Source organism: Orcinus orca, chromosome 20 (genome assembly GCF_937001465.1).
Source record: "Orcinus orca chromosome 20, mOrcOrc1.1, whole genome shotgun sequence".
NCBI classification, from domain to species: Eukaryota; Metazoa; Chordata; class Mammalia; order Artiodactyla; family Delphinidae; genus Orcinus; species Orcinus orca.
The window spans coordinates 55,647,401-55,672,918 of NC_064578.1; the positions used below are offsets into that span (position 1 = coordinate 55,647,401).

Here is a 25,518-nt window from a genome sequence, read left to right on the forward strand (position 1 = left end):
AGGTCCTTGTTGGTTATCTACCTTATATATAGCAGTGTGATCAGTGGGTTTGGTTTTTTTTTAGTCTATTGACAAGGTTGTGCAACCATCACTACTGTCTAATTCCAGAACACTCCCATCACCCCCAAAAAGAAACAGCATTCCTTTTAGCCATAACCCCTCATTCCTTCCTTCCCCTGAGGCCCTGGAGACCACCACGACTGTACTCCCTGCCTCTATGGATTTGCCTTCTAGAAATTTCCTATCAGTGGCATCACACAATGCGTGGCCTTTTGTGTCTGGCTTCTTTAGTTATGATTTGGACACTCATCTACATTGTAGCCTGTGTCAGAGCCTCATTCGTTTTTATGGCTGAAGGATATTCCCTTGTATCCTTTCACCAGTGGACGGACGTTTGGGTTGTTTCCACCTCTTGGCTATCATGAGTAATGCTGCCAGGATTCCTGTACAAGTTTTTGTGAGGACAGAGATTTTCAGTTCTATTGGGGCAGAATTGCTGGGTCCTATGGTAACTCTACGTTTAACTTTTTGAGGGACCGCTGGAATGTTTTCCAAAGCGGCAGCCCCATTTTACATTCCTGCCGGCTGTGTGTGAGGGTTCAACCTTACACATCACCGTCATGATTGTTGAAGATTCTAATAATAACAATCAAAGAACAGCAGGTGCTGCAGGGGGAGCATTTATTTCAAGCCACAGATGGGACACACACTCCAAGGGCTCCCGGGTGCCTGGAGGGGGGTGGGGGGCAGTGCCCAGATCCTCACTTCCAGCGGCCTCCAACGCGGCCCTTCCCGGCCCCCTTCCGGCTGTAGGAGAAGGAGGGGTGTCAGAAAGGAAGGCCTCCCTGACCAACCTCTGAGATGGGTCCCTGTCCTCAATTCAGGGAGTCCATCCCCGCAAATCCCCGCCCTCCCAGCCAGAGGAAGAGGCCGGCAAGTGCCTTCTCATTGGGTTCACTGCCTGGTGGCGTGATTAGTGGTCACAGGCCCACAGGCGGGCAGGAGTTGATGTCAGCGGGTGAGCTCAGGATGTTCATATGGGCACTGATAAATATTTATGGGTACAGGGATGGGGGAAGGAAAGGGTGAGTGACTGAGAGAGGGTCGGGGAGGCTGGGGTGAAAGAGACAGAAAGATGGAAAGTGAGATGGAGAGAGAAGATGAACAGAAGGCAGAGGGGAGGGAGGGAGGGAAGGAGACACAGGGGAGACAGAACAAGAAACAGAGGAAAAGCCGGGCTTCTCAACCTCAGCACCAGCGACATTCCGGGGCTGGATCATTCTGTGGTGAGGGCTGTCCTGTGCGTTGTAGGACTGGAACAGCAGCCCTGGGCTCCACCCACCAGGTGCCAGTAGCATCCCCCTCCCCAAACAGGTTCGAGACATCCCCCGATGTCCCCGGGGTCGGAGGCAAGGTCACCCCCGCCCCGAGAACCAGTGATTTAGAGGGACATAGAAACAGGGATCGAGACCCCAGAAGAGAGCTGGAGGGTGGAGAGGAAAGGACACATTATGAGACCGTCCCAGAGAAAGAGGGATAAAGACAGAGCCCCCAAGAAGGGGTGGAGAACTGAAACTCAGAGTAAGGGACAGCCAGAGGAAAGGAAAGAGAGGCCCCAAGGGTCAGATGGAGGGTGTGGGGCTCAGGGCCGGGTTCACACTTACAACTTCTGGGCGTGGCTGATGCGATTGTAGAGAACATTGATCTGCAGAGACAGGAGGGAGATTCGGGCACTGCCGGAGGGACAGGCCCGCTCACCGCCTACCCAGCCCCAGCCCAGCCTGGCCTCCAGCAGAGATGGGTCTCACCTCATATTTCTGCTGCTTCATCTTCTCCATCAGGTCAAACTTCTCGGACTCCAACTGGTGGATCCAGTCCGACAGTTCCTGGGCCTTCTCCCTGGCAGGGCAGAAGGGCTGTCATGGAAGGGAGCCAGGCCAGGCCACGAGCCCAGAGAGGTTGAGGGAATTGTTCAAAGCCACACAGCGAGTCTCTGAGTTCGACATTATTGGTGCTATTTTGTTAATATTTGAGGCCACAGTATTCAAAGTGAATTGCAGCAAGGGGTTTTAAAATCTCTGCCCACTTCTCCATATCCAGAACAGAGAGCTCACCTTTCTCTAACGGAGAATGAGCATGGTTAAGGGCCTAGGCCCTGGAGTCAGAAAGCCTTGGTTCAAATACCAGCTATGGACTACCGATTTCTTCTACGTGAGAAAACAAACCTCTATAGTTTAGGCTGCTATAGTCAGATCTCAGTTATTAGAGGCCAAACTTATTCCGAACTGTTAAAAATCTACTGCCTTGAACTGTTATAGAATGAGAGAATAGGTAGAAAATACCTGGCACGTGCTAAACACTCGACAAAGCTAGTTGTTACCATTCTTTTTATTCTTACTAGCAGTCTTTGTTGTCTTTTGCCAGCTAATGGTCTTCAAAGGCTGTCTCTTCCATGGTGTGTTTTACTTTAAAATTTTAGAGACCATCATATGACCTCTATCTAATAAATAAAACTGAAATAACTTGAGATCCTCAAAAAATATTAGTAAATCCACATTATGAGTGGATGTGTGGTGAGGGAAGGAAAGAGGAGGAAGAAGGAACTTTCGCGACATGTTCCTTAGTGCAAGGCCCTGTGATAACGTGACTGGGGAAGGACGGCACATCGCCAGTGCTGGGCTGGAGCCAAATCCGCGCATCCTTTCCCGACTCCGACTCCGAGTGCACAGTTCTCACGCTGGTAGTTTGACATCAGCATGGTGGGAGTATTTACACCGTGGAAATGAGCAAATGCTAAGATGTGGACTTTTAGGCCCTGGAGATCCACTTGTTAAACATTTACCATCACACCACTTTGTAAAAGAGTGATGAAGAGCACAGACTACCGCACCAGACTGCCTGGGTTCAAATCCCCACTCTCCCACTTGCAAGGTGTGCAACCCTGGAAAGTTTACTTAACCTCTCTGTGCCTAGGGTTGCTCTTTCTTTTTTTGTTTTTTAATGTTCCAGTTGCTTGAGGGTGTCTACCTCATAGGGTTGTATGCTGCCATACTGACCTTTCACTGCTCTGTGATGTACATTTTGTCATCATCGCCTCATTTTACCAGTGAGGTAAGCAAGGCTCACAGAAGGTAAACCCCGTGCCTCAGATCACCCAGCTGTAAGTGGTGAAGCCGGCACTGAGCTCCTGGCAAGTGGTTTCAGATGTTGAGCTCCAAACCCCATCACTGTGCGGCCTATGAGGTGGTGGACGTTTCTGACTTTAAACTCTGTGCCTGGGCCAGATAATGTCAAGACGCAGGCGAGGGCCCTGAAGGGAAGACCCTCCCCGGCCTCCCCTCAGGTGGCTTTACCACGTGATGCAGGCTGTGCAGACAGTGAGCTGTGAAGGGCAAGATAGAGCCCCACCCAGAAGAGATGTGGCTGGAAAACTGTTGCCAGTGCATCTGGCTTTAATTCACGTAAAAGATGGGGCCCATTCAGAGTTCCCAGGGGCCATCAAAACACCATCATCTTCTAAATTTAGGTCAGATCTGTTGTCTGGCTTCCGCATTATCACCCAGACTCTACAGGTCTCGGCACCCACAAAACGTGGGGCCTATATCAGTGAAACATTCCACAGGGGAGTCTACAGGGGCGCAGAGAGGGAGAGACACTTGCCCAAAGGCACACAGCACCAGGGCTTCCGCCCACTCGGATCTGGGTCAGGCGTCCCCTTATCTGCCTGTCTCATACCCAGGCCCCTCCCACCTACCGGAGCTGTTCTTCTCCCATGTGGTCGATGTTCAGAGGCTTTTTACGCTCCGACAAGATGCGCAGTTTCATCTCACGCCCTGTCTGGCGCTTACCCCGCTTCTGTTCTGCCTGACGGTTGGAAAGGACATCGTGAACTAGGGGATGGGTCCACCGGATGGCTCCGCACATCAGGACCCAGGGGTCCAGGCCCCGAGCCCTCCTCGCTCAGACCCAGGGGTCCGGGCCCCCAGCCCCTCCTCCCTCAGACCCAGGGGTCCGGGCCCCCAACGCCTCCCCACTCAGACCCAGGGGTCCGGGCCACCAGCCCCTCCTCCCTCAGACCCAGGGGTCTGGGTTCCCAGCCCATCCTCCCTCAGCCCAGACCCCCCAGACCCACCTCCCTCAGAACCAGGGGTCTGGGCCCCCAACCCCTCCCCATCACACTCAGGGGTCGGGGCCCACATCCCCACCTCCCTTAGCCCAGACTCCCAGCCCCTCCCCCCTCACACCCAGGGGTCCCGGCCCCCAGCCCCACCCCCCTCAGAGCCAAGGATCCAGGCCCCCAGCACCTCAGCCCAGACACCCAGCCCCTCCCCCCGCAGACCCAGGAGTCCTGCCCCTATTTCCTCCCACTTCAGACTCAGGGGTCCGGGCCCCAGCCCCCTCCTCCCTCAGCCCAGAACCCCAGCCCCTCTCCCCAGAGACCCAGGGGTCCAGGCCTCAGTGCTTCCCCCGTCCGACCCAGGGGTCCGGGCCCCCAGCCCCTCCTCCCACATCTTTGGGAGACCAGTCCTTTGCGTACCACACTACCCGTTTCCTGTTCAGGCCCTAGCAGGCTGAACTCACCTTGACCAGGTAACCCCCAAAATGGGCCCCCATGTTGGACAGAACCTTCTTCTTTTTGGCGTCATCCTCAGCTCGCTTCTTGGCCTCTTCCTCTTCCTTCCGCATCTTCTCCTCCTGTGGGAAGAAAGGGGTTAATTCCTGGGCCTCCCTCCAGCACCCTGGACTGAGAGGGGAGGGGGTCTGAGATGGGCACGTGGGAGGGGGCCCTCTTCTGCACTGAGCGAAGCAGGGATCAATCAGTCCCAAGCATAAAACAAGGTCAATATCAGAACAGGCAAGGATGCTGACGGTCCCCTCCTCACCTTTCCAGGCCCGGCTGTGTGACCACCTGCAAGTCCTTCCTCCTCTTTGAGACTTTATATACCACCCCCAAGGAAAATATTAAACTAGTGGAGGGACGTGCTTGCTTTTTTCTGCATGCTCCAGCCTGAAATGGCCAATGGTGATCTTTGCTGTGTGGCCTCAGTGCAGGCACGTACCCTCTCTGGGACTTACTCTTCCTTAGTCTCATGAGAGGAGAATGACTGTCCTCAGAGGGTCATGGAAGGTAACTTGTGATGGGAGTCGGGGGGCTTGGGGCAGTAAAGAGGCTCTTGGCCTTGAGCCTGAGGAAGAGGTTCTAGAATGCCTTCACTAAGGCATTACCACATCCAGAAAGTCTGCACTGCATGTTCCAGAATTAGTGGCTTGTCCAGACCAAAGCCCCATCCCCACTGGAGAGGCAGGTGAGATGGGCATGATGGTATTTCACTTGCCCAGGATTCCCCACCTGAATTAATTTCCTCTCGCTGCTGTAATTTGCAAACAGAATGGCTTAAAACAATGAAAGTTTATCAGCTTATAGTTCTGCAGGTCAAAAGTCTGAAATGGGTCTCATGAGCTAAGTCAAGGTATGGACAGGGTTGGGTCCTTCTGGAGGCATTAGGGGAGATTCACTCCCTTTGCTCTTCCGGCTTCTAGGGGCCGCCTGCATCCCTTGGCTCAGGGCCACTTCCCCCATCTTCAAAGGTCCTCCCTTGTTTACGGACCCTTGTGATAACACTGGGCTCACCCAGGAAATCCAGGAGAATCTCCTGATCTCAAGATCTTTAACTTAATCATACCTACAAAGTCCCTTTTGCCAGGCAGGTTCCCATATTCATAGTCTCTGGGAACTAGGATGTGGACATTTTTGGGAGACCAGTCCTTTGCGTACCACACCACCCATTTCCTGTTCTTTAAAAGTGGTTTCAGGGGGCTTCCCTGGTGGCACAGTGGTTAAGAATCCACCTGCCAATGCAGGGGACACAGGTTCGAGCCCTGGTCCGGGAAGATCCCACATGTCATGGAGCAACTAAGCCCGTGCGCCACAACTACTGAGCCTGTGCTCTGGAGCCCGCGAGCCACAGCTACTGAGCCTGCATGCCACAACTAGTGAAGCCCACATGTCTAGAGCCCGTGCTCTGAAACAAGAGAAGCCACCACAATGAGAAGCCCGCGCACAGCAACGAAGAGTAGCCCCCGCTCGCCGCAACTAGAGAAAGCCCGCGCCAGCAGCAACGAAGACCCAACGCAGCTAAAAATAAATAAATAAACAAATAAATAAATAAATAAAGTGGTTTGAGGGACTTTGCTGGTGGTCCAGTGGTTAGGACTCTGTGAGGGGGCATGGGTTCAATCCCTGGTCAGGGAACTAAGATCCCACGTGCCGCGCAGCATGGCAAAACAACAAAAACAAAAAAAAGTGGTTTGAGTGAGCCACTCCTGATGCCAAGTCAGGTCATGTTTTCAAGGGTTAAACCAATGGGAGCATTCTAGCCACTCTCTCCCAACTAGCCAGTGATTCACTCCACAGTGGACAGGTGAACAATTTGAAAACATCCCAGGATTTGTGCAGGAGACAGAGAAAAGAGGAGTTTAAGCCAGAGCTGCTGGTGGCCGTTTGCCACCCCTGCCTGGGAACCATCTGGTTTGCCTGGGACTGATGGGATGCAGGATTTTCCGGGCTCAGACCAGGAAGGTGCTAGGCAAACCAGGATGAGTCGCTCACCCTCCTGGACACACTGTCCACAGAAATATTGGCCAAGATGGGAAGATAAAAGCTGGGTCTTTGTGATATTATTTGAGTCCCTTGATCCAGCCATGCCTGAAGCAAGCCATGCCCTAGACCTTTTAGTTACATGAGCCAATAAAATTCTCTTTCTGCTAAGTTCAGTTTGGGTTGGAGTTTCTGTCCCTTCCAACAGAAAGACCCTTGAATAATATAGCATGAGGACTGTTATGGGATCACAGAGAATGTCATGAGTGGAAAATTGCAGTGTCCAGCTGAGAAAGTAACATTTGGGCTCTGGGAGGAGGGGAAACACCCACCACCAGCTTAGCCTGACGCTCGCGCTCCTTCTCGGTTCTGAAGCGCTGTTGCTCAGCTCTCTCCGCCCGGCGCCGCTCCTGGGGGAGAGAGAAGAATGAGGGGGTGCAGGGACCACCACGCACCCCCTTTATCACTTCCCAGGGTAGGTCAAGAGTGGTGATGGGCACCAACTTGGGTACTTTCCCAAAAGTTTCAGCCTTGGGTCTGTAGTGGACGGGAACGTATCTCCCAAGGCCCAAAGGATGGAAGGAGGGAGAAGAATTTGGGGAACCCCACCTCCCTTGACTCACAATACGCTCTTTTAGCGCCACGAGCTCCTCTTCCTCTTTCTTCCGCTGTTCAAAATGCACGTCAATGAGCGTCTGCAGCTCCAGCAGATCTTTTTCCATGCGCTTCCGGTGGATGTCCTAGGGGACAGAGGGTGGGAGCTCGGTCATTCCCCAGGTGGTGCCCCAAGAGGGTGCCAACCTCTCAGCACTTCTGAGAAGCATCAGGAGGGGGAGCCCTTTGCAGCAAGAATTGGTACGGTTGGGCTTCCCTGGTGGCGCAATGGTTAAGAATCCGCCTGCCAATGCAGGGCACACATGTTTGAGCCCTAGTCTGGGAAGATACCACATGCCACAGAGCAACTAAGCCCGTGCGCCACAACTACTGAGCCTGCACTCTGGAGCCCGCGCGCCCGTGCGCCTAGAGCCCGTGCGCCGCAACAAGAGAAGCCACTGCAATGAGAAGCCTGCGCACCGCAACGAAGAGTAGCCCCCGCTCGCTCTGCAACGAGAGAAAGCCCGCGCGGAGGAACGGAGACCCAACGCAGGCAAAAATAAATTAAAAAAAAAAAGAAAAGAAAAGAATTGGTGGAGTTGACAGCTGGGACAGACGTCTGCCATGCACTGTGTTTCCAGCAGATGGCAGCAAAGCATCGTATTCTGACACTAAACTAAGGGACTGCCAAGACACAATTCCAAAAGAAGCGGGTAGGAAACAAACAAAAAACAGTGGCTAGGGAGGGGCACCTCTTCCTAATTTGCACCCTATAGGCTAGCAGCCCCTCCTGGGATGGGATGTCTGTTACTTACATCGAAGTCCACACGTTCCCCCTCTGGGATCTTTGGGGGGATCAGCGGAGGTACCACGGGCCGGCTGAGTGGACAGAAGAGAAGAAACACTGAGTAGTCTGACCTCCCTGCTGAATGTAAAATATTTTACTAATAATGTTTTATATGGATTCATGTTGAAATTCTGAGATTTTGGCTATGACAGGTTGAGTAAAATACGCTATTGGGATTGATTTGACCTGTTTGGGTTTACTTCTTAAAAGGCTGCTAGTAAAAAAAAAATTGTTTCTTATTACATATGTGGCTTGCATTGTATTTGTACTGGGTGGTGCTGCTTTGGGGGACTGCCCTGGGCACTCCCACTTCTTGGAATTTTCTCTTCCTTTGGTTTCTTTCTTTCTTTCTTACTTTCTTTTTTAAGCTGGAGAATTTATTTTTATTCTTGCAGTTTTATACTAGGAAGTCAACATTTTTTAATAATTCATTGTTCACAATTGATTTGTAAGAAACTTTAATCCTTAAATTGTACATCAGTATCCTATGACTCCAAATCTTATTTATCACTCTCCTTCCAGTCTGAAGAAAATGATCATGTAATTTATTAACTTCCACAGACAGCACAGTCCCACTGACATAACATTTGGTTTAAAGTTCTACACTCATATGAAAATTAAGAAGAGCCAGTATCAAACTGGCCTGAAACCTGATTGTGTTCCTGGCTCAAGATACCTGTAGTAAATTTATAAGTCCACACTAAGACACAAAAATAAACTAGGGTGTGTATATCGTATAAAAAAACTTTTCACAGTAGAGTAAAAATAACATTAAAATGTTACAGAATTTCAATCATATTACAGTGTTTTAATCAATTAGTTTTCAAATTGCCTGATTAATTGAATTAAATGCAAATAACTTTGTATGGGATTTTTTTTTATGTTTGCCCAGCATTTCAAAATGGTTATGGAATATAACTTTTAAAATGTCAAAATACGCTCTACATATTGCATGTTTCTGCTAGGCTGGGCTAGTATCCTCCATGGCAAGATACCAAAACTATTGAATAAAATACACTTTAAAATCAATAGCTATTTTATTAATTTCCTTGAAATTATCATCATCATTACCAAAACCTTCCAGGATTTTGTAAGATTTGATTTCTTAAATACAGCTTTAAAGTTTAACTTAAGGAATGAAAAAATCCCTCATATATTTGACTCTTTATTTCCTTTTTTGGTCATTCAATGATCAAAGAGAATTTTAAACAAATTATGCTTCATCTTTCCTGGCTTAATAAAAAGCAACAATTTCTATTAACCAAATTAAGAGAGCTTTGCCCTTTGATTCATTCATGGGACACTCTTGTGATTAATGTCATTCACTCCTGTGACTTCGATTATCATCAATTACCGAGGATTCACCAACTCTGTCTCCAACCCAGACTCTCTCCCAAACCCCAGACTCCAGTAAACAGATGCTTCCTGAACATTTCCTGCCTTTGCACACACCCTGCCCCAACTGAGCTCATCAACCTGTGGGTCTCTCAGTCTGTGGCCCCTTTCTACCCTATGCCCTCTGCTCCAGCTTAGGCCTTTTCCCCTTGAAAACTCACCACATCCTACAGTTCCCTGGCCATGTCATGTGCCTTTGTGCCCCCGGGCCTTTGCACACTCTGTTTGCTCTGCCCTACAATGCCCTTCCCCTGATATACTCCACCCCTGAGACCTTCCCTCCTCCAACAAGCTTTCCCTGACACTGAAGCACACCTGTGCTTTCCTGTGCCCCTGTGCTCTCAGCCAGATCTGATCCTCGGCCCCCTCTGCTCAGAACCCTTCCATGGCTCCCCGGTGTCCCAGAGAATTTCTGCATCTCCTGCTCAATTGCTGCCTGCTTGCATCTCCAAGCTTTGTCCCCAGTGTCACACCCTCCAGGGTGAGCTCTCACAGTCTTCCCTGGTCTGCCTAGTTTGGATCTTTCTCATCAGAATGACCTGTGTCTGCATCTGTTCCCTGAAACACTGGCCAAGATCCAGCTACTGGACCTTGCACACACCACTCCGCTGCGTCATCTACAATCTCCCCTCCACTTCCTTCAGCTAGCAAACGCTTCCGCCCTCAGGACTCGGCGTCACCTCCCCTGGGAAGCCTTCCTTGATATTCTAGGGCACAGATAGGGCCCTCTTCTGCACTACCATTGCTGTATCTGGGTCTGTTACACCAACAGGACAGCAAGAGTCTGACTCTTGCCAAACACAGTGGGAAGTTCACCAGAAATGTTTGTGGAAAGGAGGAGTCACTGCCCTTTTCTATGTTTCCATTTCCCCACTCTCCTTCTCTGCCTTTCTTGCAGCCTGTCTCTGGAGGTGGGTGATATATTTAAGAGGACATGATTGGGAGCCCCACCCCCCAGGATCTCACCTTGGTTTGGGGCGTTCCTCTTCTGGTGGAGGGATACAAAAAGATAATTAGCAAGAGTTCGTGGGGTGGGCATGACACATCCAAAGGAGGGACCCGCCTCTAAGCCTTGGTCCCCACAAGCCCAGTTCCCTTCTCCTGCAGCTCTGGGGGAAGGGTATGGTGGGGGGGAAGAGGATAAGGGAAATCGGGGTGGCCATAAAGGAGGGAGAGGGTCACATGCATCAGATATACATTCAGAACTGGTGTGGGGATCCCCCTCCCATTTCTCTGGGAACCCAGGTGTCCAAACCGCCAGACCATAAGGAGAAAAAACAAACAAACCCTCAGACCCTCGTTCTACATACCCAGAGCTCCTGCCCTCCATCAAGATCTAGCAGAGCAGGGAGGCCCCAAGCCCCCTCTTCACTCGGTGACCCGGGAGTTGTGTCCCCAGCCCCCTCCCCCTTGGGGACAGAGGAATACAGACGCCCACTGCTAGTCCCTTCTACAACCCACGCCCCAACCTTTGAATGTATATGAAGGAGACAAGTAACAGACAGGCGAAGATGAGGGGGGAGGGGTGCCTCTCCGCAAACATCCAACCCTTCTATAAGTATTCCTCCAGACTGGGGAAGAAGGCTTGGGTGTTGGTCCCTTTAAGAAGGAAGGGAACGGGTTAAAGCCATTGCGAGGCTGTTTCCCTTCTTGGCCACTGGAGAGCGCGAGAGCTCTCCGGGGCTTAAAGGACCGGGCCTGGGACGGGTTACGGGGACGGGTTACGGGAGCGGGGAGGGAGTCATCTTGGAGGTCAGGGCCCTGAGGACCCCTGAAATCGGCCTCAGGAAGCGAAGCAGCCGCGGTTACCTCGCTCAGCCAACGGCTCCGGCTCCTCGGGGGCTGGGGAGGGGACGGGAGGAGAAGCTAGGTTTGGGGAGCCGGGGGAGGGGAGCAGCCATGCCCGGATGCGGGAAGGGGAGAGAGGGGAGAGAGGTGAGAGGCTGTTAAAGGAGCTGAGGCCGAGACCATCGAGATCCCCGCCCCCGCCCAGCCTGCACCCGGGGACTAGCGTCCCCACCGCACCAGCCCCCCGGTGCCGCGTCCCGCTCCAGACCTGCGGAGTCCAGGGCCTCACCTTCCTCCTCCTCCTCAGCAGCCTCCTCTTCTGGAAGGGGTGGGGGAGACAAGAGGAGGCGTGAGGAGCCCGGGGTGGGGGGGACGGCAGGGGCTTCAGATGCGGGGAAGAGTGCGTGAGTGCGCAGAGACCCGCGTTCAGGTTCGAGTCTCATCTAGACGGGGGGACCCCTCTGGGCCTCAGCTGCAAGTGGGCCCACTGAGCTTTTCCCACGGGCTGTGCGGACCAGGAGGGTGGGCGTAGGGCAGGGTGGGCTAAGATGCGCCAAGGTGTCCTCACCTCCCCTCCCCCACAAGGCCATCCCACTCTCCACTCACCTTCAGGCTGCTCCCTGAGGACCGGGGAGGGAAGGAAAGAGGGAGGGGGAGAGTTAGGCGCCTTGGAGGTGGGAGGTGTCTCCACCGCTCCAGGGCCCCAGCCCGCCTGCCAGCATCACTCACTCCTCATATTCCTGCTCTTCGGCGTCCGACATCCTGGTGTCCTGCTGCAACCTATGAAAAGCAGAGAACAGGCGGAGTGGGGTGGGGTCCAGAGGAGGAGGGGCTGGGGGCCTGGAGTCCTGGGTCTGAGGGGGGAGGGGCCGGGGGCCTGGACCCTTGGGTCTGAGGGAGGAGGGGCTGAGGGCCTGGAGTCCTGGGTCTGAGGGAGGAGGGGCGGGGCGTCTGGACCCCTGGGTCTGAGGGAGGAGGGGCCGGGGGCCTGGAGTCCTGGGTCTGAGGGGGGAGGGGCCGGGGGCCTGGATCCTGGGTCTGAGGGGGGAGGGGCCAGGGGCCTGGACCCCTGGGTCTGAGGGAGGAGGGGCTGAGGGCCTGGAGTCCTGGGTCTGAGGGAGGAGGGGCTGGGGGCCTGGATCCTGGGTCTGAGAGAGGAGGGGCTGGGGGCCTGGATCCTGGGTCTGAGGGAGGAGGGGCTGGGGGCCTGGATCCTGGGTCTGAGGGGGGAGGGGCTGGGGGTCTGGACCCCTGGGTCTGAGGGAGGAGAGGCTGGGGACCTCCAACTCCTAAAGACTCCTAAACTGAGGGTGAAGACAGCGCATTGGGAGATACGGTCCGGGCAGAGCCCCAAGGCTGCAGCCCCCGCCCCCTGAGCACAGCTGTCCCCTTTTGTCTTATGACAAGTCCGTAGGAACCTGATCTGAGTAGGCATTAGGAGGAGGTATTTGGGAAGGGACAGTGGTCCGAAGACAATAGCTGCCCCACCCCCAGGGTCTATTTTGGGGGATGTCGTAGAGGGTGACACCGAGGACATCTCTTGAGAAGTACGTGGAGGGGGGGTTCTAGGAGAATTCATCATACCCGCTGCCCTCTCCCCCCCCAGGTCCCCTCCCCTTTGGCTGGTCATCTGCCCACCTGTCGCCTCCTTTCACCTTCACCCACTGCCATGGAGGGGACAGGACACATAAGAGCAGCTTCTGTCCCCAGACCTCATCCTGACCCCTAAATACTAAGACTCCCCAATCTCTGAGATCCCCAAGGCACCCAGGTTGAGAGACCCCACAAAATCCCCATACCCACAGACCCCAATTTATGAATTCTGAAAAACAGTAACTCCTCATCTCTCCAGATTCTGAGACTCCAACTGTCGAGACTCCCGATTATGCGTGCCCTAAAATCTTGACCCCCTAGGTCTTGACATCCCCTAAATTCTGAAACCTCAGGACTGTGAGACCCCAAAATCTGGATGCATAAACTCAGGGGACTGATTCATGAAACCCCCAAATATGACATTACAAATTCTAATACCTCCCATCATGAGACATGAGATTCCGCGACCTCAATTCCTAAATCGTCAGATTCTGAGACACTGCCCCCCAGTTCTGACACCCAGACTGTCTGTCATCCAAGCCCAGGGACTCCCAGTTTCTGAGATTCCCTCAGACTCAGCCCTCCGAGGTCCTTATATTCTGGGACCCCCAAACCCTGCACTCCCAGCTTCTGTAACCCCCAAGTCCTAATACGTTCCCTTCCATCCCCAGTTCCTCTGGGACCCTTACCTGAGGCTGCGTCTGCAGAGGTGTGAGCGGTGGGGCAATCTTGCTGGGCAGGCTGAAGCACCCCCAGTTTATAGTGGGAGGCTCAGCCCCGCCCCAGGGGGAGAGGGAGGGGTAGAGAATTCCTTTCCTCACACTCAGAGGCTGCCCTGCCCCCACTCTGGCTCCACTTTCGGGATAGAGGCACCTCCTGGCTGTTCCAAGGCCTCTCCTCCATCCCAAAAGCATTGTCCAGGAACCCGGGCTGGGTCAGGCCACCCTCGGGCTCCACATCTCCCAGATCACACGGCACACTATGCTCCGAAGCCCCTTGGAGGATGCTTATTGATGAAAAGGGTACAAGGGACCCCTTCTCGCTCCATGAAGGGGTCCCTTTCTCTGTGTCTCTCTGGGCCTCCACTTCCCATACCGTTTCCCTGTCTCTATCTCTCCTTTGTCTCTGTGACTCTTCGTCTGTGTTTCTCTGTGTGTGTCTGTCTCAGCTTCTCCGTCTCCCCACCTCTGTCTCTGTCCATCTCTCTGTCCCCCCCTCCCCACCCCCATACCTTTGTCTGCCACCAGGATTCCACCCTGGTGACAACAGGCGCTAAAGCAGGGAAACAGGTGTGTGAGGGGGAGGAGGAGGGGAGGGGGAGGGGGTGTGTCAGGCCCACAGGACCTCACACTCCCCACCTCCATCGGACACCGATCTTTTTTGGTAGCCCCTCCCCCTTCCCAGCCAATCCACAACCTTGAACTCTAGGGGCTTCCTCACCCCTCCGTGCCAGTGTCTGTCTCTCTCCGCATTTCTCATTCTATGCATTTCTCAGGGGTTGGCTTTGGGGCTCTCTCTCCATCTCTGTCTCTGAGTTCTTCACTCTGCCTGTCTCTGTGCCGCCAGTTTTTCTCTCTGCATTTCCGCGGGTGTCTCTGCGTATCTGCCTCTCTTGATGTCTGGCTATTGGTCTGTGTCTCCAGGTGTCCCTGTGCTTCTCTGCGACTCGGTTTCTGTGTCTTTAGCTCTGTGTCTGTTTTTACCTTTATAGTTCTTGTGTGTGTGTGTGGTGGAGGGGGTGTCTCTTTGTATCTGCAGTTCTCCCTCTGTGGGTCCTTATTTCTGTCTCTTCCAGGGCGAGGTCATCTCTGTCTCTCTGTGTATATCTGTCTGTTTCCCCTTTCTGTGCACTTCTTCCCATGAATCTCCACCTGTTTTTCCTCTCCCTTTGGGTCTCTGCCTGGCTCTCTCTCCCGGGGTCGCTGACAGTCTGTCCGTGTCTCTGTGTGTCTGCCTTTGGGCCCTGGTCTCGGCACCTCTGTGCAGCTCCACGTGGAGACCCAGCTCTGCTCCTGATGTGCGCTGTGGCTTTGGGGGAGCCTGGCCCTCAGTTCTCCCGCCTCTCTCACACCTAAGCGCCCCTGGTAATAGACACACAGCCACTCCCAGCTCAGAGAGAAGCTTTATTCCTCGGGGCCATCCTCAGGGCCAGGGCCAGGGCTGTGCACAGGCCGGCTCAGCCCTCAAACTTTTTCTTGCGGCCTTCCATTCCACTGAGCGCATCGATGTTCTTGCGCCAGTCTCCTACCTCCCGGTTTTCCTGGAGGAATGGGTCAGAGGTTAGGGTGTCTTCCTGGTCTACAGGCTCTCAGATATCCTCCACTTGCCCTCCCGCCTGCTGGGCCACTCTATTCTGGACGCCCATCACACAGTCTGGTTCTGGAACACTTCTTGTCCCCTCAGAAGATCCTTTCCAATTTGCCCCACTTCCTGTCTCCCTGCTGCACTTCTTGTCTCCCTCTTGGACTTCCTGTGTCCTTCCTGCACTTCCTGTCTCCCCTCTGCATTTCCTGTGTCCCTCCTGCACTTCCTGTCTCCCCTCTGCATTTCCTGTGTCCCTCCTGCACTTCCTGTCTTCCTCCTGCACTTCCCATTTCCCTCTTGGACTTCCTGTCTCCCTCCTGCACTCCTTTTCTCTCACAAACATCCTGCAGACATCATGCACTTCCTGACTCCTTGCCATTTCCATTCTCCCTAATGCACTTCCTGTCTTCCACTTATACATTCTGTCTTCCTCTTGCATTTCCTGTGCCCCTCCTGTACTTCCTGTGGAAGACCCTTACCAGATACTTCTCCCCACAACTCCAACTGCCACCTGCCCTCAGGCTAGTCCCTAGAATTGCTCACACACACACACCTTCTCCCCTAAGCACCCCCTTTCCTGGACCTGTAGCCACACTCACCTTCTCCGTGTCCTCCTTCTTCACCTGCTTGAGGTGGGCCCGCAGGTCTAAGGACTCCTTAGCCCTGGTCCCCAGCAGTGCCTGCATCATGGCATCTGCAGAGATCCGCACTCTACGCAGAGTGGGCCGCTTAAACTTGCCCCGAAGGTCAAAGATCTTCTGGGTCAGATCTGCGATCTGGTAGCAGCCATAATGAGAGGTGGAGACCCCTCCTTCCACTTCCTCCTTGCCTCACTCTTCCACCCTGCACTTCCCTCCTATCCTGATCCAGGTTCTACCTAGCTTAGGCTCCTACCACCTTCGAGACAAAATCCAAGCTCCCCATCCCGAAATTGGAACCTGATCTGCCCCACCCTCATCTCTGAAAACTACTGACACATCCCAGTCCAGCTACATGCATCTCACAGTTCCCTGTCCCACACCTGAACTCACTTACCAACACTTGAGGCTCCAGCCACACATTTTCACAAACATATTTTCCGCTTTCCCACCTCTTGGGTTTTGCATGTGCTGTTCCCTCTGCCTAGAACAGCATTCCCTGACCGTATTGTACTCATCCTTCTGCCCCCTCCCTGCCAGGCTCACAGAGTTGTCCTGGGTCTCCTGGTGTCTAAGCAGCTGCAAGGGTCCAGGCTGAGACCAGAGCCCCAGGCATCACCTCCCATCCTGAAGTGACCCAGACGGCCCAGTGTCTCCCACCTCTGTGATGTTCTTAGTGACTTTCACCTCCACGTCGTATCTCTCCTCATCCACCTTGTCCACGCGGGCGTGGAGCTGTCGGCACAAGTCCTGGTGGAGGAATGCAGTGTGCGTGGTGGGGGGAAGGCTGGGGTTCTGGACTCCTGGGGTCTGAGGGAGGAGGAGCTGGGGACCTGGACATCTGGTCCTGGAGGAGTAGATTGAAGCCAGACCCTGGGGGACTGCGAACAAAGCAGAACTCCAGAGCCAGGTGTTCTGAGAATCTGGACTAGAGTGGGTTGGAGGAACCGACCTCTGGGTTTTGAGATTGTAGGCAGCTGCAGGCCACATTTCTGAACTCCTGAGGGTAAGAATTGGGAGATTGGACCCGAAGGTCCTGAGCAGAAAGGGGGCATAGTAACTGTACCCCTGAGTCCTAAGGGATGCAAGACCGGACAGTAGGAAACTCAGATGCCGGGCTAGGCAGGAGTCCCTGATTGGAGCCGGTACCTGCAGATCCGCGAAGCCCAGCCCGGCCAGCTCCAGAGGCTGGCACCGCGTGCTCAGAACACGCCCCTTCTCTCCTCGCCGCTCCTCTGCTTCACGCTCCAGCTCCTGTTTCGCAATCTGCAGCATCAGGGTCTGGGGAGGGCACGACGGGTATGGCAGCACAGGTATGGGGATGAGGACAGAGCGGGATAGCCACCCCCGCCGGGCCCCATCCTCTAATCCCAGGCCTGCTTCCAGAGACCTGAACCCCCCAAGGTTGATGTCCATCATTCCAAGGCCCCGCCCCTCCCTTTCAGGGCCTCCCGCCCACCTGCTCTTCCGAAGCCCCACCCAACTTCCAAGCCCCGCCCCCTGAAGACACCTAGGCGCTCTCCCCAGGCGCATCGCACCTTCAGCTGCAGTTTTCTCGAGGCGGAGATCTTAGACTTTTTCTGCCGGGGTGAGACAGAGCAAGGAAGGATGAGCGAGGAGGATCCGAAGGAGGACGCCGGGAGGAGCTTCAGAACCCGCCCCCTCAAGCCGGGTCCAGATTTAGTCCCGCCTCCAGCCTTCAGTCTACGGGAAGCCACGCCCCTCATTCCCATCCACCAATGTGCTGTCTCTGGCTACGCACCTCCCCCCACCATCTCTAAGTAATCTCAGTTCCCACGGGCAGCGGGACTCCGCCCATAGGCAAGCTCTCACCAAACAGAGCCCAGCCCTCTGATAAACTCCGCCCCTGAAGCGCGTCATCCGCTGGGGCTCCGCCCCCGACCAAAGTCCGGTAAAGGCCCTGGCTCCGCCTCTCCTCCCCCAGCCGCGGGTAACCTAAGAATCCGAATCCAGATCCTGCGAAGTCCCGCCCGGCTCCGCCCACCGCGCTGGCCCCGCCCTCACCTTGGCGTGCGGCTCCGTGGCGTAGGCGCGGTAGTTGGCTGAGGAGCGGCGTCGTACAGGGGGTGGCGCGGGAGGCGGGTCCTCCGCCTGGGATTTGGGGAACTGAGATGAGTTATCATAGGGACCCCCCTCCCCAGTCCCTCTCCATGCAGTCTTCCAGGGCTGCAGCCTCTCGCCCCAGAGCCCTCCCGGCAGCGCCCTCCCCGGCCAGGCGGGTCCAGCCCACGCCGACTCTCACCGCATCGCCGCTCCTGGAGGGAGAGAAACCAGGAAAAGGGGATTAATGGTAGGCCTGGGTCCTGTCCACGCCGTGTCCTAAGGGACCCCAGAGGCCCCTCTGACCGACAGGTCCGGCCCGCCAGCTGCCGCTTCTCGGCTCCTCTGGGTCGGATTCCCAGACTCTTACCTCATTCCGATGCCCAGGAGTCCTGTCCCTACCTCCCTTCTCAGGCCTGGAGTCCAACCTCGCAGCTCTCACCCCTCACAGGAACCCAAGGGATCACCCCCCTATCCGCCACTGCCTCGGTTCTCAGGAGTCCCGGTTACCAATTACTCACCGGTCCGCCATGCTGAGTCTCAAGCCAGGGGTTGCGGAAGGCAGAGCAGGGGACAAGGGGCTCTTGGAGGGTCAGTGAGGGGGCGTCCGGAGTGACCTTGAAGGCCCCTGGGGCTTCTGTCTCGTCCGGTCTGCTCAAGCCTCACTGAGGACACTGAGATAAAGGGCGAGGACAGAGACTAAATATATTGCTGCCCCCTCCCCTCCCTGCCCAGGATTCGAGATAACGGGGCGCGTGAGGGCTGGGGCGGGCCATGCTCCAGCTGGATCACCTCTCCACCTTGGCGGCCTGGGAATCCAGCCCCTCCCTCCTCTCACCTAGGAGTCCAGACCCCCAACCTCTCCATCCTCAGACCCCGATGGGTGTCCAGGACCCCAAAACCCTCCTCCTTCTGACACAGGAGTCCAGGCCCCCAGCCCCTCTTCCCTCTGACACAAGAGTTCGGACCCCAACGTCCTCCTCCCTCAGACCCAGGAGTCTAGGCCCCGCCCCCTCACTAAAGTGTAATTCTCCTTGAGGGCTAGAACTTTTTTTTACCATGTTATGATCAGTTTCAGTGCCCCAAACCTGTTAGCCAATCCATAAATTTTGCTGATTTATTTGAGAATCCAGGTGTGGGGTGCCCAGGCTCTTAGCAGGCAGCACGGAGAAATTCACCCCTAGCCCTCTTGGGAACCCAGAAATCTGGTCTCGAGTCTCTTCTCTTGAACACTCCTGCCCCTCCCCTCTCCCAGCCCTTGGAGACAGACTGAGGGCAGGAAAGACACACGGACACACGGAGAAGAGGATCTGGCTCTCTTTACTTGGACCACCCTAGTGTTGACCAGCCTGTGAGAGGAGACACCCCCAGCCCCTAGTTAGGAATGGGATGCCTGGGGATGAGGGGACCACGCAGAGGGCCTGAGCCCCAGGGCCGGATCTCCAGGCTGGTTTTAGAGTCTTGGGAGTGGAATGTAGAACTCAAGAGAACAATCTAGAATTCTAGGAATAAAATATAGAATCCCAGGAATGGAATCTGAAATTCTAGCGACACCTCTGGCGCTGAGAATGCTGGGAGTATAATTGAGTATTCTAGAGGCGCGTTCTGATTCTAGGACCCGACTTTAGAAGTTAGGGATTGGGGAGTTGGTCTCCGGAGGTACAGTCAGACTCTCTGGTTTGGGGGTCTGACTCCCTGTGGGTGGAACCAAAGCCTTCAACAGTGAAGCCTGAGACTCTGAGGGCCGTTTGAGGGGTTCAGAGGGTGGGATCCCGCCTTCAAGGGGCTGGGTCAGGTCCTCGGGGGAAGGGTTGGTTGCCTCAAGGGGCGGGGCCAGGACTTCAGGGGGCGGAGTCCCAGATCCCACAGCTGGGTCCTTGTGGCTGGGAGCAGAGTCTCCGGCCTTGTAGAAGCGCGCGAAGGTCTGCGAGCTCCTGGCCCCCGGCTGTGGGGCGAATCCAGCCGCCTGTGCTAGCTCCCCGACCCGGGTGGAGAACCCCTGCAGCTGCTCCTGCCGCAGGTCCACTAGGAACCTGGAACCAGGAAGCAGCGTGTTAGGGGACCTGGCTTTCCGCCCCCAGCCTGGAAGTTCCCCGCCCTGCTCTCCGCTGGCTCACTGGGCTAATTCTACAATGAGGCGTCCGCCGGGGGCCACGCAGGCACCGAGCTCAGGGCTGAGAAGATGGACCATCCTGCAGAGAGAAAAAGGGGAGGGCTGAGGCTCAGACTTTTAGGTCCTGAGGGAAGAGGCGGGCTGGGGACCTAGACACTGATTAAGGAGGGTCTGGAGACTTGGATTCCTGGGTCTGAGGGAGGAGGGGTTGGGGGAGGAAAATCTGGGAACCTCCCAGGCCCTCTTACCCACAAGCCACGTAGAGAAGCTGGAACCGTCCCTTGTAGCAGCTCTTGTGGTGGAGGGTCTGGGCAGAACCGAGGGACAGGAAGTGGACAGTGAAGGATTCCGGGACAGGGGCTGCTGGGGAAGGGAAGACTGGCAGGGTTAGGCAAACAGACAAAACTTGGAGATGACTCGCCTTGTCCGTCTTCAAGCCCTTTCTCATCCTTCCTCTTAGGCAGATTCCTGGAAAATTCTGGGAGGATTGGCCTGGCACACAGAGACCCATTTTACAGACCAGGCAACTGAGATTCAAGAGAAGAAAAGAGAGTGGTTGGCCCATGGCCACACAAGACATCCATTCACCCGGGAGGGCCAAGTTAGGCGATGGGTGGAAGGAGGCACGACCAGATTTGGGGGGGAGAGCTCTCCAGCGTTAAGCTGGGACCCAGCTTAACCTTGTTAAAATGTTCTCAGCCTCTTGGACTTCTGCAGGTAGGATGAGAATTCTACTACTGGAATTCAGAATGCTAAGGATGGTGTCAGGATTTAGCAAAGGGAGAGAAGCTCAAAGAGAAGAGAGAAAAATAGACCGGATGTCGGGAAGGGGAGGTCACTTGTCCAGGCATTAGATACCATACCAGTTCATGCTTGGACTTGAAACACCAGGAGCCTGAAGCCCGGGACGGGGGTCCGGGTCCCATTCTCTCCCAGACATGATCACCCGAGCCCCAATTCCCATCTCGAGGAAGAAGGCTGAGTCCGTCGCTTACCAGGCTCCGGGCTTCCATCCGCGTCGCCTTGCACCTGCGCGGGGTCTCCCTGGGTGGCTCTCGGGCGGCCCCAGGCGGCCATCTCTCGGAACAGCTCCGTCACGTTGTGCTGCGTGATTTCGCCCGCGGTCTTTGGGGGAGAAAGGGCGTGGCGGGATGCGGAGCTAGGACCGCGGGGCCGGAATGGCAGGGGAGAGGCTTAGAGTACGCCATCCCCACACTCCCCCACACCCAGAGCTAGCGTCTGGCGGGCAAGCTTACACTTCCATACTGGCCCTAGGAAGTAGAGAGGGGGCGCATAGGGGGCGGGGCCTCGCGAACTCGCCTCCAGCCCCAGCACCTCCAGCCTCAAACCTTGATAGGCTGACCGTTGCTGGTCTTCAGGAGGGTCTCGTCGTCCGCTTCGATGCCGAAGGCCACGAAGGGCCCTGTGACGATGTCCCCCCAGTACCCGCGCGCTGCTACACGCTCCCCGCGCTGGGAAATCAGGGAGAGAGGAGACGGGTGAGGTCGATGTTGGGGACTCCGACTCCTGGGCCCCCGAAAAGAAGAAGCAGCCAGGGCAGGGAGTGGACTCGCACGTGGCTCAGGAGGCGACCGGACGCCAGGGTCCGGTTGGGCACGTGATAAGCGCTGGAGTCTCTGAGTTCAAAGGCGACTCCTGTGTCCCTCCAGCGCCGGAACTCACTGGTGTGGATGACTCGGGCCTGGAGTGGGGGGATGCAAGAAAAGAGGCCTCAGTGAATCTGGTATATGGATCCCAGGATCTCCTCCCAAAGACCCAGCACTGAGGGCCTCTGGCACCCTTTTCCTTCAGACCCAGGATTCGGGGCCCCCAACCGCTGCTTCCTCAAGCCGCAGCCCCTCCTCCTACACACCCAGGACTGGAGACCCCAGGCCCCTCCTCCCAGCCCTCACCCCGCGATCGTGCAGCTTCATGTGCAGGTCCCAGTCGCTGACACCGCGCCGGGCGTCGTACCGGGAGCCCAGGTAGTGGCGCAGCCTCGAGTCCCACAGGCGGCTCATGGGGAAAGCCTCGGGCCCCTTCTCCCCTCCGGCCCAGAAACGAAACACGGCCTCCAGGGCGTCGCGCTCGCGGAACTGCACGACCAGGCCCGCGTGGAGAGAGAACGAGAGAGAGGCGGCTGCAGGGACCGCGGCTTCTCTTACCTGATCCTCCCTTCCCTCCCAGGGCGTGGGAACGATTCTCTTTTTTCTCAGATGAAGAAACTGAGGCTCCAAGAGTAGAAGCCACCCCCAGGGCCATATCCCACTGTGGGAGCCGGGGAGCCCTCAGCTCTATCCATCAACGCAAACCCTTTTGGACTGCTTATCCCCATTTTTCCCACCGCCACCCGGATCCACGCCGGTGACGGTCGCAGGCCGGGCGGCGGCACCTTGAGGGCGCCCAGGCTGAGCCAGGGCAGCTGCTCCGCCAGGCGATCGGGCTCCGGGACGAGGCGAGCCAGGCGGCCGGCCTGGGTGCGCACGAAGGCGGCCACAGAGGGGCGCAGCAGCGCGTTCCCCCACACCTCCAGGAAGGTCTCGCTCCTCTCTGCGGGGAGGGGGGAGAAAATTAGAGGAGGGGGCAGAGGAGTGAGCCCAGAAATGAGACCCGTGCGGATGACGCATACCCACTTTGTAGTGATCTTCTTATTCCATAGTCGTGTAATCAGCACAACGGACCCAGGCAAACTCCCTACCCACCCGAATAGCTAGAACACGAAGAATAACTTACACCCCACCTAGGTCTCCTCGCCTATTCCTTCCCACCCCCTGCAGGTAACCCCAATCCTGAATTTCATGTTTGTTTCCCTTGCCTTAAAAATGGAAAAGTTTTATATAGATATAGATGGAGATGAAGATTTATGTGTGTTAAAGTGTTGAATATTTTCATTTTAGTTAAGAATCTTATAAAAGGGACTTCCCTGGTGGCGCAGTGGATAAGACTCCGGCGCTCCCAATGCAGGCGGCCCGGGTTCGATCCCTGGTCAGGGAACTAGATCCTACATGCATGCTGCAACTAAGAGTTCGCCTGCCACAACTAAGGTCACACAGCAAACAGAGTCAGAATTTGAATACAGCCTGCCTGAGTCTACACTCTGCTCTAGGCACTAAACTGAAGTTTTTGTTACTGGGAAATAATCATTTCCCACCCAAATCCTCCTTCTCCCCCTCCTCCTTATAATCTCACTTCCAAGGCCGCTTCCTCCACGCAGATTCCCTGGGGTGCACACCTCTAACTAAGGGAGACTCGGGACTCAGGCTTTGGGCAGGACTGAGCTCAGCTCAGCCAAACCCTCCCCACATCTGGGGGACTCACTACCTCTCAGGAAGCCCTTTGATCTCTTTTGGGCTTCTCCCTCGCTAAGAGGTTTTGAATGCTTACACTGTGTCATGCACAGTTCTGAGAGTTTTATGTGGCTTTTCTCCTGGAATTCCCTAAATGATTTTAGGAAGTATTATCTTTTATCCCCATTTCAAAGGTGGGAAAAGCTGAGGCTCTAAGGCTACCAAACAAGTGAGCAAGTGATGAAATATGGAACAATGTCCAAAATGTTTAACCGCACCCTTGAAATGCCAGAATTCCTGCAGGGAGGGGGAAGGAGCTGGGGGCCAGATTGCCGGGTATTTGCTGACCTTGCAACCCCATCTTCTCAGGATCCTCCAGGGCTAGGCTGAAAATCAGCATGTGTCGGGCTACAGCTTCCATATTATTCTCCAGCACATAAAACTGGAAGGATGGACAGGGAAAAATGATTGTGAGACCTGTGTTCCTGGCCCCTAGGAGACCCTGGAGCGGGAAACCTCAGCCCCCTCCTTCCACAGGACTCAGGAGACCTGTACACCAGCCCCACTCCTTTAAACACAGGAGTGTGGGCACTCAGAACCCTCCTCCCCATCACTACTCAGGAGACTTGATCCTTAGGCTCTTCCTCTCACTTCAACCCAGGAGTCCCCAACACCAGCCCCTTCCCTCCTCAGGACCTAGGAGTCTGGGTCCCCAGCTCCCTCCTCCCTCAAGGACTCAGGAATCTGTGCTCTTATCTTCATCCTCCTCCTTCCAGGACCCCATAATCCCAGCTTACACGGAACCTCCTTCGAGGCCAGAGAGCCGCCCGGGTCAGGGTCCGTAGCAGGTGTCGCCCATCCACGGAGCCCAACAGCAGCACATTTAGCTCGGGGGTCCCGTGCTCTGTATCGGCCTGTGAGTCTGGGTCCACAGGAGGACCTGACAAGACGACAGCGGGCTGGGGTTGGTGGCCTGGAGAACGCCCCCTGCAGCCACCCCCCAGCACGATGAACTACAACTCCCAGCAGGACTTGCACCCCTGGCCTTGTTTTTTTGGTTTTTTTTGCGGTACGCGGGCTTCTCACTGTTGTGGCCTCTCCCGTTGCGGAGCACAGGCTCCGGACGCGCAGGCTCAGCGGCCATGGCTCACGGGACCAGCCGCTCCGCGGCATGTGGGATCCTCCCGGACCGGGGCACGAACCCGTGTGCCCTGCATCGGCAGGCGGACTCTCAACCACTGCGCCACGAGGAAAGCCCTGGCCTTGGTTTTAAAAGGAGCTGTGCCTCTAAGCATTCTGGGACTCGTAGTTCGCAGAGGTATCTAGGCTGTCCACTGGAGGGCGCCCCCCGCCCTTGGAGCCTCAGAGAACGTTAGCGCCAGAACGTTAGTGTCTGCCAGGCTGTGAAAGTAGCCGCTGTGTCGGATGATTTGTAGTCCTGTGTGGGCGACTCACTCTCAGCCTGCAGGTCAACCGCCGGGGACAGGCCCCACCAGGACACAGAGCCGAAGCCAGTGCCCGAGCCCGCTGGTGTGGTCATCTCCCTGCGAGACAAACAACCCGGGAATCCCCAAATATCGTGTCTGCATTGCCCACCCATTCCCCTCTCACCTCCGCTGACTTCTCGCCCCTTTCACAGCCCCCTCACCTTTATCCTTCTAAATAACCCGAGACGTCCCCTCCCTCCCCTCTCGGTGCAGCGCTGGGATCCGAAGGCCCCTACACAACTGCTGCCCATAGTCCCCGCCCTTTTCAATCAGTCGGCCAATAGGAGTGTGCGGGCTGGCACCACCGCCATCAACTGACCAATGAGAGCGAGGGAGACCTGCCCGTTGCAAACTTTTAGCCAATGGGAGCGCTAAGGGTTTGTGGGAGCGGTGGGCGAGAGGACGCGGTTGTCATGACGACGGCGCTGAAGGGGAAGGGGCGGGGCCGGAAGAGGCTGGGGCGGAGCTGGGCGCGATCCAAATTTCTGGAAGCTGGAGGCCTGGGCCGATTCAAATTTAGAACGGAACAGAATCTTGATCAACCCAAATTAAACTGAGGTGGCTTAGACCATAAACTATAGACCTCTGTGGCCCCATTTCCCCTCACACCCTGGCTCTATCACACAGGGCTTCTCTCCAGGTGAGAAAAACACAGCGAAGTAGTGAGGCCAGCTAGCACTGGCTCCGGTTGCTACATTTTCAGGAATTTTATGACCTGGTTTTACACACAATCATTACTAAAAATTAAACTTTTTACTAAAAATTAAATTCCAATAAAATACATTAAAATAAAAGTAATCATACTCAAAACTC

General features: G+C 55.4%; 3 protein-coding genes across 5 annotated transcripts; all 3 read right to left on the reverse strand.

Moving 5' to 3' along the window:
* Nucleotides 1–664: 664 nt before the first annotated feature.
* On the reverse strand, nucleotides 665–8,155 carry TNNT1 (troponin T1, slow skeletal type). The gene is made up of 8 exons (XM_033411828.2): nucleotides 8,008–8,155; nucleotides 7,222–7,338; nucleotides 6,931–7,008; nucleotides 4,582–4,695; nucleotides 3,755–3,864; nucleotides 1,809–1,899; nucleotides 1,665–1,705; nucleotides 665–807 (listed from the first exon to the last, which is right to left on the reverse strand). The coding sequence occupies exons 2-8, from the start codon at nucleotides 7,318–7,320 to the stop codon at nucleotides 762–764; spliced, it is 579 nt and encodes a 192-aa protein (XP_033267719.2). The 5' UTR covers nucleotides 7,321–7,338; nucleotides 8,008–8,155; the 3' UTR covers nucleotides 665–761.
* Nucleotides 8,156–14,925: 6,770 nt separating this feature from the next.
* On the reverse strand, nucleotides 14,926–18,974 carry TNNI3 (troponin I3, cardiac type). 2 transcript variants are annotated; one of them, XM_004283302.3, is made up of 8 exons: nucleotides 18,340–18,974; nucleotides 18,021–18,033; nucleotides 17,783–17,869; nucleotides 17,296–17,337; nucleotides 16,907–17,038; nucleotides 16,418–16,507; nucleotides 15,719–15,895; nucleotides 14,926–15,075 (listed from the first exon to the last, which is right to left on the reverse strand). In XM_004283302.3, exons 1-8 carry the CDS (start codon nucleotides 18,348–18,350, stop codon nucleotides 14,992–14,994), a joined length of 636 nt encoding a protein of 211 aa, XP_004283350.1. In that variant the 5' UTR covers nucleotides 18,351–18,974; the 3' UTR covers nucleotides 14,926–14,991. The 2 variants fall into 2 exon arrangements, with proteins under 2 accessions (XP_004283350.1, XP_033267720.1); XM_033411829.2 differs by lacking the exons at nucleotides 17,783–17,869; nucleotides 18,021–18,033; nucleotides 18,340–18,974 and having other exon boundaries at nucleotides 17,296–17,744.
* Nucleotides 18,975–19,119: 145 nt separating this feature from the next.
* Nucleotides 19,120–24,932, reverse strand: DNAAF3 (dynein axonemal assembly factor 3). 2 transcript variants are annotated; one of them, XM_033411822.2, is made up of 12 exons: nucleotides 24,867–24,932; nucleotides 24,674–24,762; nucleotides 24,016–24,158; nucleotides 23,567–23,660; nucleotides 22,324–22,481; nucleotides 21,845–22,027; nucleotides 21,508–21,633; nucleotides 21,281–21,403; nucleotides 20,927–21,056; nucleotides 20,180–20,294; nucleotides 19,936–20,010; nucleotides 19,120–19,851 (listed from the first exon to the last, which is right to left on the reverse strand). In XM_033411822.2, the coding sequence occupies exons 2-12, from the start codon at nucleotides 24,756–24,758 to the stop codon at nucleotides 19,443–19,445; spliced, it is 1,641 nt and encodes a 546-aa protein (XP_033267713.1). In that variant the 5' UTR covers nucleotides 24,759–24,762; nucleotides 24,867–24,932; the 3' UTR covers nucleotides 19,120–19,442. The 2 variants fall into 2 exon arrangements, with proteins under 2 accessions (XP_033267713.1, XP_049559426.1); XM_049703469.1 differs by lacking the exons at nucleotides 24,674–24,762; nucleotides 24,867–24,932 and adding an exon at nucleotides 24,305–24,663.
* Nucleotides 24,933–25,518: the final 586 nt, after the last annotated feature.